Here is a 15,347-nt window from a genome sequence, read left to right on the forward strand (position 1 = left end):
TATATTTAGTTTAATGTTGTTATTGTATAGCATTGAGAAATTTACATAACATAGGAAAGTGTTTTCTCCAACATATTTATATCAGCAAATGGCCTTCAAAATCAGTATTAAGTCTTTTAATACTGTAAATCACAAAGAATAATTTTTAAATGTTTTTTATTTTTGCCCATCCCAATGCATGGGATTAGATCTGAGGGGAACTATTCCCCTCAGAAATCTGAGATAAAATTTCCTAAATTCTGTGAAAAGTGCACTTTCTGAAAAATTCTGCAGCATTGACTTTTTAATAAAAAAACAGTGTTAATGGGTATTAATTAATACGTAAAACTAAGTCACATTTAGTTAAATCACGTTACTAAAATATTAAAAACTGAATACACTTGCTATTCTGCTATATTTTATGGCAATGAAAGAAGGAAAAAACATACAATTTTACAGTTCAGTTTAATCAGCAAACAAATGTAGTTCATGGTGCAAAATAAATGTGTTAAATAAACGAGAAAACAATCAATACTTTTAAGTTAAAACAATAATAATAATAAAATAAAAACAGTCTGCACAGAAAGTAAAAATGAGCAAGTGTTAATTCTTTGCAATATCAATGTGTTTCTTGCTTTTGTATTTTTGCCTTATCTTTTGTTTACCTTGTTTTTTGCTTCTGAATTGCTATCAGATGTCTCATTGAGACTGCACTGTACACTTTGATTGTAATATCGAAATACCAAGGCTTTGATGTTTGATTCAGACAGCAAGTAACTCCTTGCTGACAGCACCAGTTTTTAGATGGTGTTGTTTCTTTCCACATTAGCAGAATTGGTCACACATTGCTTGTATGTTTTGGTCAGTTTGGCAAGCACAGGTTGTGGTAACTGCATGCTCTCCCAAGAGAGAACAGTGTCAGTCACAAACAGAGGACTTGACAGAATTTGGGCCTGCTTGGTAAAAAGTACAAGTGAAGCTCTTTGTCTGGTACATGTATGTGAACCATGGGAAGAGGGTTCTGGCCTATCCTCTGAAAAAGAACTAGATGTGAATTGTTGAAAATCCAACCCTCTTTTAAAAAATATATTGCTGGTTGTGCATCATCTATGTACTTAGAGAGTTTCTTTTCAGCTAACAGGTAAGCTTGCTTAAATATTGCTAATGTTTCTTTTCTGATAAAGACCATTCACCAAAGTCTTAGAAAAATAAGGAACGTGTTTCTAGCTTTAGAACTTTGTTTGCAGCAAAACTTATTTGTAAGTTTTCAAGGTGGTTTAAAACTTTCATTGTCATAGGCCTGTTGCTTTCAAACAGATTTCTAAGCTTCAGAAGAACTATAGTGTGTTGAAATGTTCAAATATAATTGCAGTATTGGCAAAGTATCTTATCCTCTGTCATTTGATGTCGAGAGAGTTATGAGGGATGTGCTTACACTCCTCCATTGCTTTGTATAAAGCAAAGTGCTCTGCATGATTGGCTACTGCTATGTACCAGGAATTGTACCCTGTACTTCCATTGATTTGGAGCCATGGTTTCTCAGGTGTAAGATAACTTAAATACACTCTTTTTTTTACACCTGGCATGTAGCAATTTGTAAGAAGATCCTCAAACTTATTAGTTCCTCAAATGGTTTTCTAAGAGGTTTTCCCATGAGATTCATTATGTGTGAAAGGCAAGTAATGTGGACAGAATTTGGAAAGAACATTGAGAGCTAAGTTGTAGGCAGTTATCATATACATAGCATTGTTGATGTCAATTGAAATTACATTCTGACTGGCAACTTCATAGCTTTGGAGGGCACCAATTGTAGCAATAGAATGATTGCACTTGTCAAGGAAAGAACATTGAGAGCTAAGTTGTTGGCAGTTATCATATACATAGCATTGTTGATGTCAATTGAAATTACATTCTGACTGGCAACTTCATAGCTTTGGAGGGCACCAATTGTAGCAATAGAATGATTGCACTTGTCAAGGAACACTGTATCAAATTTTAGTTATTTGAAAGTTACAAAAATTTTCTGTGATAAGACATCAGATAAGCTTGGTTACATTTACTTTGTGTGATAAGTGATGTCAAAATACTCTGATGACTCAAAGTTCTTACTTATTGAATATTCTTACATTTATTGAATTCAAACAATAGACTTAAATATAATATCTTTTATTTATTGAAAATAAACTATATTTAGTAGACATAAATTTATGTCAACCAAGAATATTGTCAGCAAAAATCATAATATCTAGCTTGACAGAGATAATGGCAATGCATTTTGAAAAGCCAGGTCATAGGTCACTGGAACAACCTTTTTTAGTTTTTAGCTTTTTTTATGATTTATTACTGGGAATTATGATTACTGTAATCATCAAAATAAAATATCAAAAGAAGTATGTTAGAGAATATCAATAAAATTGAAACTCTAAGATGAAAGGAAGTATTTTTAATGTTTTTCAAAACAGTGTCGCACAATAACTTTTGGATGTTTCACAACCTACACTGATTGAAATACTAAATCAAATTATATGAATTTTTGAAAGCCAAAGCTATATATAATTTGCTAAGTTTTGTGCAGTGTGGTTAATTATTTCTGCTGAAAAAAAATTACTGGATATCAGTGACACCCATCCAGTCCAGAAAAGGGTTAATAATGATATATTGTTTGCAGTTTCTGTGGATAAATTTGTAGGATATGTGCCTCAGCTTTGTCATATGTATTCTTGGAATATCCTCTTTCAAAAACCTTGATATAATCACAAGTAATTAACCTATAACACAATCATTTTCTCTGTATTTGCAGTTTTGTGGAGGAAATCTGTCCGAACTTAATCACGTGTATTCTCGATATATTCTCTTGAAAAACCAGGTCAAAATTCATACGTAACACACACATAATTAGTTTTCCATGTTCAAAGCTTTATTTACAAGCTTTCAATCTTGAGATCATGACCATTGTTGAAAACTTATTAATTATATTTTTAATCTGGAGAAAACTTATTGTGTGTGTTACTTGTTCATCCCATGTAGTATATAGCTTTTTAACCATGAGCTGTATAAACTTAAAAAATGCTATCGTTAACATTATGTATATGTTATCTGAATACCTAAATTTACCAATCTCATATAATATAAAATATTCAAGATAATCTTGGTGGATTAGTTAAAAGTTTTGTATACAGTTAAGAAACTTTAATATGAATCTGATTTTACAACATATGGCCATCATTATAGTTTTATAACACTTAAAATAAAACTTTTCCTTTTTCAAATGAAATACCTAGCTTTTTATACTGAAGATGACTAGCTTGGCATATTTGGCTTGTTTGTGTAATGGTTCAAAAATACAAGGTTAAGGTTTGTTTTTCTTTGAATCACAACCCCTAACTTATGGAAACACTTGAAGAAAAATAATATATATGAATGACCTCATTACCATTTTACTTTTGCTTGTGTTTGAGAAAATAAATGTAAATGGTGATTTTCAGTTGATATTTATATAGTTATTTGCTTGTTCAGTGATGATGAAGGTTCTGATAGTGATGAGGATGAGGATGAAGAAGATGAAGAGGAGGAAGAAACAGATGAAGATGATGAAAATAAAACTATTCAAGAAAATTTAGAATATTTTAAAGAAAATCAGACAAATAACATTTTCTATAATTCAGACAAGGTCAGTATTATTATTATGATTTCCAAATTAGAAACAAAGGATAGATAACAACAAAACGGCAGGGTAAAAGTTTAAGTAAAGTAATTTCATGAAACGTTCAGTAATCGTAGTAGTACAGAAGAACACAATATCACACTTAAAAGTTAGAGAAAGCCATACTTTTGGAAGAAACTATATACTGTCAAAGACTTGACAAGGATACTTGTCGAGACAAATGCGTGTGTCCTCTGGTGTCAGACTGATTATGTGAAATCTAGTATAAAAGCCCATCAAAAAATGATGGGAAACCATTGTTGAATGATTAATGAAAATTATGGAACCTACTCCAAAATGAACTTACTCTTCTCTTACTTCATCAGTCTCAAAATAATTCTTTAATCACCTCATTTTTAGTAAAAACTACACAGAAAAATGAAAAGTTATCATGAACAAAAATAAGTACGCACTCTGAAAGAGATTTAAATCGTAGTCTTGAGCCTTTTTTTGTATTCTAGGTCAGGAAGTAGAGAACATAGTGCGGACATTCTCACACAAATTTTCAACTCTTTCGACTGTACAAACGATAAAAGATATTTGTTACTAATAAGTGTTTATTTTTCTTTATGTTTCAAGGCCAAATAGGTAACATATGTGTTAAAATACCAATAGAATATTTATTAATTAACATTTATTCACCACTTAAAACATTTTAAACACTGACTCCATAAAGTTAGTAATAGTAGGCCTATTTATAGTCTAATTTAATATATAAATGTAACGTAAGGCTTAGCTGAAATAGAACTTGCTAAATTTTATTTTGGTTTTGGCTACAACTCAGTGTCATAAAACTTCTGTACTAAACTATTTTACTGTTATATCACTGAAGTTATCATAAAATAATATAAAAAAAAAACCTTTCCACCAAATCAGCATGAATATTGAGCATTCAACATAAACACCATAGTTGGCCTAAGAACAATCAAGTGATAGTTTTGTTGCTAAGTGATGACATTATTAAAAAAGGAGCATGAAAGCATTCTCAACAGAGTGACAAAGGGAATAAGCCTTTTATATTTTTTGATTAGTGTCCTTATTCAATGTATCTGTTAGAAATGCTACACATATACCTTTGTAATGGCTTTTCAACAGAAAGTAACATTTTGTTGTAATATTTAATCTTCTAAATACAATAAAAATAGTTAAAGAAGAGGAAAAAAAATAAAAGAAGAACATCAGTAGACCATTCATCTCTATCTTATCTCTGATAATCTCATTTTAAAAATCTTACAATGTAATTTAAGAAACATAAACGTTAGAGGTGTTTGGTAAAATGGTTTATAATTTCTGGATTTACTCGTGTGTCTCTTTAGTGTGATTTTTTTTCTTTGGAAACAAAATTCATTTTGTATAAAAGTTTTTATTAAAGTGGATTTGTTAGAATGTGATTGAGAAAAAATTTATCATAAATAAATGCAGTGCATTCTGAAAATTCTAGTTATTTAAACATTTGTTTGGGCTGGAAGTGGCCTATGGATAACGATTTTTAGACTGGGTATCCGAGGGTTCATGGTTATCATGTCCTTTTGCTTCAAAATCACACTGGATCTGTTTGTACATTATAAGAGTGACAGTCCAATTTTAATAGTTGTTCAAACAAGAGCAGCCCAAGAGTTGGATGGTGGGTGCTGGTAACTGTGTGTCTTCCTTTTAATCTGTTAGCCTAAAATTAGGGATAGATATGTGCAGGTAACCTTTGCAGAGCTTTGTGTAAAAATTATAAAAACAAGCAAACGAAACTGTTGATTACTATATTAATACATTAAAATATTGGTGTGGTAATACATTTTCCTGAGAACCAGTTTTTTGGTAGTAGTCTAATTTACATCCTTGACGTTTTAACATTTACAGCTAAATAATATATTTTGTCAATTGTTTAGTATTAATTTTAATACAGGTTTCAAATAGTGGAGAAATTGCATTTTACATAATGTTTCACATGCATATCTGGAAAATATGTAATTCAGCTGTGCCAACATAGTATTGGATCAATTAGTTAAATGTCTGTGAGTTAAACTCAGTAATTTATGTGTAAGAAAAAAATAGTATAGAATCATTTTTTCTAAGTGTTGTCTGGATATTTTCAGATGTGTTAGTATAGAATAGTGCCATTCATAAGGCCAGGTGGTTAGGGTGCTCGACTCGCAATCTGAGGGTCGCGGGTTCGAATCCCCGTCACACCAAACATGCTCGCCCTTTCAGCTGTGGGGGCGTTATAATGTGATGGTCAATCCCACTATTCGTTGGTAAAAGAGTAGCCCAAGAGGTGGCGGTGGGTGGTGATGACTAGCTGCCTTCCCTCTGGTCTTACACTGCTAAATTAGGGACGGCTAGTGCAGATAGCCCTTGTGTAGCTTTGCGTGAAATTCAAAACAAACAAACAAAACAAGCCATTCATAAACAAAAGCTCTTGTTCCAGTTAAAAATTATTTAAATTCTTGTAACATATATCTGGTGTTTGTTTAACTTTGTTCTCCATCATGAAGTAATTATTTCAACATAAATGGTGAGAAAAGCCACACTTTTATTAGCTGTTTAGCCCTTCTATCAAATTAATTTTTAGCATCTTTTTCAGGACCTTTAGAGAGAGAGGGGGGTTGATATATTAAAATAATTTTGGGGCCTCATCACATCATTACAGTCCAATTTGCCATGTCCAATCATGCTATCTCTGATAACTGCATCTTGACAGTGGTCCTGCAGCATAGTTTCCATTACTAAATAGATCTACCAAAATGCTTTCATGTCCAAAGCACACCACTTCTCCCTGTATGTTTTCCATAATCCATTTAGTGTATGAGGATAGCATTTTCATAGTGCCTGTTTCAACAGTCTGATTGCACATAGACACTGCACATCCTGTGACTTCATCTGTATGTCTTCATGGGGAATAGCATAAATACTCTGTTTCATTCTCCAGCTGTTTGAAATATGTGATGGTTGAATGAGAAGTATGACTGGAAATCCACACCCTGTTACAAGATGCCACCTTTGCTTATCAATGTTGAAGTATGACTTATTGCAGGTATCTTTCTAGATGGTCTTGGTGTCCCCAAGTTGATCCATATTCCTTTGTTTTCCAATGCCATTAAGTACAAGGGATAGCCCCATCTCATAAATTCTAACTCCCCAGTCTGAATTCATCTTTATGATGCAATGTTATGAATGTTTTATATCAAAAAGGGCTGTTACATTTTCTTCCTAAAAGCGATTGATTTTTGGTATCATTCTACCTGTGAAATACCAAACAATGTCTAGATGCAGTTCTAATACATGTTGTACCACCACAACTGTATATTAGCTCTGGTTGTCATGTAACTTACTGATTGACACTTTCAGAATTGTTTTAATATAATGTACTAATTCCTGATTTGTTAAAGTAGGAATTCATAATGTTGATTTTATATTGTAGGTGAAGTTATTTAGAAACACATTTGGCAGTATTAAAAAATACTTTTTGAAGTTTAGATCTAGGACATTTTAGATCAAGTATATTTATTATGGAAATTATTATATCCAGAAAGTAGAGATGTGCTTTGACTTTTCACTATTTAAACTAATTTTATTGTTGTTGTAATCTAGTTTGGATGCTATCAAACTCAAACTACTAGAAGTAAGTTAAGACCTATATGATATGACGGAGCTGGGCATGGTGTAGTGGTTAATGTGCTCAATGCCACAAAATGCACTCTGCATTTTAGGGCAATGAATGCACTATAAGATAGACAATTAAATCCAACTATCTGATCAGACAAGAGCAGCCCAAGAGTTATTGTTAGGTATTGTTGACTAGCTGCCTTTCTTCTAATCAGACAGTTCAAAATTAGGGATGGCTGTTTGCAGTTACTTTGTGCAAAGTTCCAAAACAAGCAGTCAAATAATGTTGTTTCAAGCACTGCACATATGTTTGTATTTTGGCAACAGTTTGATTCTTTGTTTTACTGAAGTAACAGAATGTAAAACTTTATTTGAATATTCTCAAACACTTCTACATGAAGAGCAGAATTTAATTTTTTTAAACAATGGGTGAATAATTAGTGTTAATCACTAATAAGTAATGCATTATAACCTTAACATGTGGAAACAAAATTAGTTCAAATATAGGATACACATTTCATAACCTCTATGATAAAGTTTAGAACTTCAATGCTAAGTTCATGGGCATGATTGACAGAAAACGGTTACATCTTATGTTATTTCATAAAGTAATGACAGTGCTTAAGCATTCTTTTGATCAGTAGAAAAAGAACCAGCTCAAGAATCCCAAAACTTTTCAAATTCCAAAGGCTCCATTAGAGTTTTCAATAATATTTATGAAAAGTACTGATTTTCATGAGTTGCTTCAATTGACTTGTCCTCAGGGCAGTGGCTAAAACATCAGATTATGTCAGTATAGTAAGCATATTATTTATTTGACTTTCACATCTAAAATAACAGTTTTAGATAATGATAAATGTAATATTTTTTTTATTCTATAAGCTAGATTTGATTTTTAAAGTTGAATAAATACATATTTTACATTAAGGCAGTTTTTATATTAATTGAACACTTGGTTAAAGAAATAGTTGTAGTAACTCAGTGATAATTTCAGCCAAATATGTCAGTACATACAGATACTTCAAGTTCTCATGTTTATATGTTTCAGGAGAAGGTAATTGATGAGACAGAACTAATTCAGCAGTTGGGCTCATTGAAGTTTTGAGAGAACGGACAAATTGTACTATGTCATTCCACAATTTTTGCTGTAAAATTTAATGCAGTCTGTACAAAGAATGAAATAAAGTATATTCATTGAAGCTGTAAAGAATAAAGTATGAATATTTTCTAAGTAAAATTTATTTACATCTGCTATTGTGGGATGTTTTCAGTAAAAAAAAAAATTCAAGTTAAGTTCGAAGTGGTTTTAATGATCTCTGAAATGAAATAGTACTGACATAATTTTATTTGCTGGGATATTAATATTCACAGATAAATTTTTAGTGCTAGATTAAGATTAATATTCACAGTATTACCATCCAAGATTTTAGTGGTAGACTGAGATTAATATTCTCAGGGCTGTATTTGGCTTCCAGTCAAATTGAACATATTTTTATAGCTGGAAATAAACTTATGGTATTATTATATTTTTTAACATTAAATTAAAATCATTAAAATATTTTTGAACTTAAGTTTGATGGCTTTGATCTACTAAAAATGTGTCAGTACTTGGTAGTGTCTCTTAGGTTCTCTTGACTTTTGGGAGACTATATTATGAGGTTTCTTATGTTAATTGCACCATTTGCATAGTTTTTTCAAGTGTGTAAACCTAAAAGTAACCACTTAAACTAACTTTTTTATGAATTCCAGTTGTACCTGGTTTATTGCTTAAATTTAATGAATAAATGTATTTCCTCCTCTTTTTTTTTTTCTTTTAACATAACATAATGTTTAGGGACAGTACGGGAGATATTGGCCTATCTGTGCTGTCCCATCCTCTAAACTAAATTAAAACTATTAAACATAAAAAATATAACCCTCAAAGCCAACTCTTATCATTCATATAGTTATCAAGCTTTTTCTTAAACTCACTTAAATTTACTGCCTCCATAACATCCAACGGCCAACCATCCTGTTAGAAAAATAAAACTATCTTTGCAGAAGATGACTCCTACCCTGCCAAAATTTATATTTGTGTTCCCTAGTCCTACTATTTTCACCATTAAGTATGAAAAAAAGATGATGCATCAACACTATCAATTCCCTTAACAATCTTAAACATCTCAATCAGATTCCCTCTAGCTATTCAGAGATCTTAACCCATCCTTGTATGACAACCCTTCCATCCCAATAACCATTCTAATAGGCCTCCTCTGAACCCTTTCCAATAATTCAATGTCCTTTCTAAGGTAAGGAACCCAGGACTTGACACAATACTCCAAATGTGACCTAACTAGTGACCTATACAATGAAAATAATCTCTTTAGACTTGTATTCAGTATTTCTGTATATACAACCTAAAATCATATTTGCCCTACCACTAAATAAATAAAACCCATATGTCGTATATTTGCCCAATTCACTAAATGATATAAAACATTTTATAAATCAGCAGCATCTTCTTCACAACCAACAATTCCCAAGACCTTAATATCATTTGCAAATTTAAGTAATTTATTGACCATTCCTTTATTATGTCATTGATGCAAATCAAAAAGAAAAAAAGGGGCTAAGACTGAGCTGGGGTATACCATTTGTGACATTAATCTGGTTTGACTGAACTCCATTTATAACAATCCTCTGCTTTCTTTCATCCAACCACTCTTCTATCCAATTAGCTAACTTATCCCCACACCTATAGAAATAATTTTTTTACAAGGCTTTTATGTGGCACCTTGTCAAATACTTTCTGAAAATCCAGATACTCCATATCTACAACCTTACCCTCATCTACATGAGCAGTAACCTTTTCAAAGAATGTTAAAAGATATGTAAGGCAAGATTTTCCCTCAGTGAAACCATATTGATTATCCAATAAAATTCTAAACTTTATTAAGTGATTTTGCAAAGTGTCTTTTTAACAGACTTTCCACAACTATTGTAAGACTAATGGGTCTGTAATTACTGAGACAATTTTTATCACCTCCCTTGAAAAGAGGAGTGACATCAGCTAACTTCCAATCTTATGGTACCTACCCACTATTGAAGGACTTACAAAAAATTGTAGCAAGTGGCTCACATATCCAATCCTTAACCTCCTTTAAAACCCTTGGGGAAATATTATCTGGCCCAGGAGCCTTATTGTTCTTTAAACTTTCCAATTTTTTCTTCACAAACTCAGAATGAATGTGTTCATCTTGTTTCCATCTGTCAAGTGTTCAAGATGTGGAATACTGTGTAAATCTTTATTAGTAAAAACTGAATAAAAAGCATAACTTAATAAACCAGCCATTTCATAATCATCAGACATGAGCCTTCCTTTATCATACCTCAAGGGTTCTACCCCAATCCTTACATTTTTTTACCCTTAATATACTTAAAGAAATGCTTACTGTTAATTTTTACATTTTCAGTTAAACTTTTTTCATACATGCTTTTTTTATGTCCTAATTTCCTGTTTGACTAACTTTCTTGATCTTCTAAATCTCCCACCATACCAGTGAATTTAAATTTCTTAAATTTATTATGCTTTTCTTTAATTTTGTCTCTTATACCCTTTGTGAGCCACCCTTTTCGTTCTATAAGGAATGTTTATTTTGAATATTTAAAAATTCTCCACATTTGATCAGAATCTCAAAATATCTATACTGCCCAATTCAAAACAGATAATTCTTGTCACATCTCTTCAAAACTTGATTTTCTGAAATTTGTAACCAAAATATCATTATTTCTTATTTCCATATGCAACAAAACATTGAACTTAATAGAGCAATGATCACTTGCACCCAAATGTTCCCCAATTTCCACCCTCTTAATCATTTCTGTAATTGAAGTTAACAATAAGTCTAAAACAGCAGTTTCTAGTTGGTTCCTTGACTAACTGGTGAAGAAAACCATCCTGAACAGTTTCCAAAAACCTTTCTTTCTCATGGTTTGACTCAAGAATTTCCCAATCTTTATGCCTGAAATTAAAATCACCAACAATTATGACTTCATAACAGCTGAAATCTTAATCTCATTGTAAAGTTTCTCACTAATTTCATCAGTATCATTTGGTGGTCTGTAACAAATTTCCACTAAAGCCTTTTACCTTTATATCCACTGATAAAAACCTAAATGGATTCAATGTCGTTGCTATTATAATTGATGTCCTCAACTTCAACAGGATGTAACTCAAATTTTACATATAAAGCCACTCATCCCCCCCCCACTCTCTTTATTACTCTATCCCTATTAAATAGCCTGTAACCCTGTTCTTCAAAGAAATTTCTGACATCAAAATGATCTATGTTAAACCATATTTTATTTATTCCCATTATATCAAAATCCTCCATTCCTACCAGTGCTCTATTTCTTATACTTCTAGCATTGCAACAGTAATAATTAAGCCTATCCTTATATCTACTTCTATACTAATTTTCTATGCTAAACTTTTCTCTGCTTCTTATTCTTTTTGCATTTAGTTTTTCCTGGCCCTCACCACTGTATATTTTTAGTTTAAACTTCTCTTACAGCTGTGTTTGTAGCCTTAGCAAACAAGCCAGCCCCTACCCTATTTAAATGTAAACCACCCATTCCAAGAAAGTTCCCTTCTTCCATTGAACTGATCCCACAATTTCAACCAGCCAATCTACCTATCCTTACGTACTAATCTAAGCCTAGCATTTAGCCCTAGTGACCTACTTATAACTTCATCCACACCATTAATTCTGGACAGTATCCTCGACAAAATTAAGTTATGGCCTTTTTCTGTAAATGCCTTTATCAACCCCTTGTACTTATTAATTAGCTTCTCTGATCTACCTTTCCCTACATCATCAGCACCACTGCATCACCGCTAGCCCCCTTTATTATATCTCCTGCTCTGTCAATTATATCCTCCAGCTGTGCCCCTGGGGAGCATAATCTGATTATTTTCTCCCTATTTACCCCACAGACTATTTATCCACAAGCCTTATCAAGGAATCACCTATAACTATAACCTTCTTATCATCCACATCCTTCTCTGACCCTTTTGTTTTCCTTCCCTCCAATAGTTCCCCATCTGCAGAATCCAAGGGCTGAAATTTTTGCTTAACAGAATTGGCTCATTATAACTAAGTTCATTACTTTTAGCCCTAATAGCACTCTTTCTAACTTCCTGAATGTCATTGTTAGCTGATGTATTCCTTTCATGTAAAAGCTTAAGAAACTCTTGCTGTCATTTCCTGCAGTCTACACTTCTCTTTATTTATTGCCTCTACATTAATTATGATAGCCTCCAACTTCTTCTCCGATCTCCAAACTCTACAAACAAATTGCACATCTTCACTGCTAACTTCTTTAAAAGTATATACCAGTCCCGAGTTCCCAGATAAAAGCCACTAATTGCACCCATCACATCTAATAATCTGTGAATACTTAACTCTTACACTAATCTTAACCAATGCATCTGTAGCCTGGGAATAAATACTAAACACTAAATACCAGTAGTCTATTGGCAACACTGTTAAGCCTAATGTTTTGAGAATCAAATATATTACAGTATTTTATCACTACTTTATCATCACACTAAAATAATTAAGCTTATCTTTAATTTTATAGAAGTTACAAATAACTAGTCTTTACTTAGTTAATATTTATATAATAATACAATGTGTTTAGTCTAATTTATAGCCAGTCTACCTGTAAGCTGAATTTGTTTGAAAAAATATGCAAGGATCATTGTAAAACAATTTGTTAGAACACACAAAGATAAGGGAAAGATATATGTATTAATTAACCAGTCATGCAGTCAAAGCTGACCTTAATCACTGTAGGGCCCTAGGCAAATACTGGCTGTGGAATCTTTCATAGTATTTGGCAATAAACAAAATGTAACTGAAGCTGTACAACCTGGTGATGTGGTATGTTTGTTAACTGTACAGTTTGGGGTCTTGCAATTTAATCTTTAAAAATCACTTATAAAAAAAATCTCTGCAGGCTTTTACTTATGCCTTACCATAAGGCTGACTAGGCATACTGTAATTATTTAGCTGCCTCTCCTTAAGGGGCTCGTCATGGCCATATGGTTAGGGCATTTTAGGGTCGCAGGTACAAATCCCCGTCCTACCAAACATATTCAGCCATGGGGACATTATAATGTGATGGTCAATCCTATTATTCATTGGTAAATGAGTAGCTCAAGAGTTGGTGATGACTAGCTGCCTTCCCTCCAGTCTTTCACTGCTAAATTAGGATTGGCAGGTGCAGATAGCCCTCGTGTAGCTTTGTGCAAAATTCACAACAAACAAACTCTCCTTAAGGCTGACTCTGCATACAGTAATTACTTTTATAGCAGTCATATTTTAACTGATTGACTAAAAAAAGGATAAGCTGCTTGTATATTTAACCAATGATGTCAAGATAACTTCTGTAACAATTATAAAATATAAAACTGGATAAGAAAGAATATAGCTGTTTTTATTATGGCTCACTGTAGAAACATTACTTCAACGACAATCATCAAATTTGAAATTGAGAGAAAGAAAAGTTAGGGATACAGTTAACCATACTGTGTAGTTAACTGTATAAAAGAATAAATTTGAAATGATTATATAAAAAAAAAGTTGAGTTGTTTTTCTAATTAAATCAACCATACAAAAATTATTTCTGTGACAATTATCAAATTTAAGAATGACTGAATAAAAACAAGAAAAACTATTTGTACAATCAAACAAACACACAGAAAATTTCTTCAATGACAGTCATCTTTTTTTGAAATAGGTTGGCTAAGAAAAAAAAAAAAAGCCGTGTATAATTAACAAACCATACTAAAATTACTTCTGTGACTTTAATCTGTTGTTCTTAAATAGATTAGTTTATGGCAGTAATTCATTTTTTTTTAAATATCTATCATTTTTATTAGTAATTTATAGCATTTTAATTGGTTGAATGATTCACAGAAGACACTTTATTTTTAGTATAGTGTAACTTATGGCTCTAGCACACTAATTCTGGTGTGACTTTTGGTAGTGGTTGGATCATTTATATTAACATATTTGACTCAGAAAGTATTAAAGATTTGGAGATTGGTTGTATTAGTTTATATGTTTCATGTTAACCTGATTGGTTGCCAAAATTATAATGCCTAATTACAATATATTTTGATAAAGATCATTTAAAACTAAATTATTGACTTTATGTATTTTCTAGTATGGTAAACATATTGAGAAAACACATGTATATATATATATATATATTTAATTTGCATATTTTGTAATACAAAGATTTTCAAGTTGTAAAAACTGAAAATGCCCATACTATCAAGGACTGGCAGTAGATAAAATTTTTATTTGAAGTTTAAAGACAATCTAATATAGTAAAGATTATCTATTAAGCCTGTTGTGTGGTTAACAAAATTGCCATTGGGAAATGTGAATTTTTGTAATTAATGCTTGGATTTTGATGTGATCACCAAATAAGTTAGGTTATTGATTTATGAAATTTAGCTTTTGCTATTGGAAAAATCAAGCTTCATGTAAAGTTTTAATACTAACTAAAAATTTAAAATAAAATGCAGGTGACGAGAAAGAAAGAAGAAACTCTCTAGTTTCCTCACAAGGTAAATGTAAACAACCAAGAACACAGCTTGGTCATATAACTCTCTAGTTTCCTAACGAGGTAAATGTAAACAACCAAGAACACAACTTGATCATATAACTCTCTAGTTTCCTCACAAGGTAAATGTAAACAACCAAGAACACAGCTTGACCATATAACTCTCTAGTTTCCTCACAAGGTAAATGTAAACAACCAAGAATACAGCTTGACCATATAACTCTCTAGTTTCCTCATGAAGTAAATGTAAACAACCAAGAACACAGCTTGATCATATAATTCTCTAGTTTCCTCACAAACTTACTAGCAATTTTAATGTGATATTTTATCATAATTTTCATTTTATCTTATACTTTTGTTTCATGTTTTGTTATTTTCTTAATCACCTCTTCTCATAATTTTAGATATTAACTTAAAAAAAAAGAATTAAAGATTCGGTAACAGTTTG

At 31.7% G+C, this 15,347-nt stretch overlaps 1 protein-coding gene across 1 annotated transcript in view; it reads left to right on the forward strand.

Moving 5' to 3' along the window:
* Positions 1 to 15,347, forward strand: part of LOC106460181 (ran GTPase-activating protein 1-like) — a 45,939-nt gene that overhangs the window by 18,198 nt on the left and 12,394 nt on the right. The window contains exon 10 of the mRNA XM_013919868.2: positions 3,496 to 3,649. Coding sequence (XP_013775322.1) covers positions 3,496 to 3,649 — 154 coding nt within the window. The remainder of the gene's footprint in view (positions 1 to 3,495; positions 3,650 to 15,347) is intronic.

The sequence above is a fragment of the Limulus polyphemus genome, unplaced genomic scaffold (genome assembly GCF_000517525.1).
Source record: "Limulus polyphemus unplaced genomic scaffold, Limulus_polyphemus-2.1.2 Scaffold724, whole genome shotgun sequence".
In the NCBI taxonomy this organism is placed as follows: domain Eukaryota; kingdom Metazoa; phylum Arthropoda; class Merostomata; order Xiphosura; family Limulidae; genus Limulus; species Limulus polyphemus.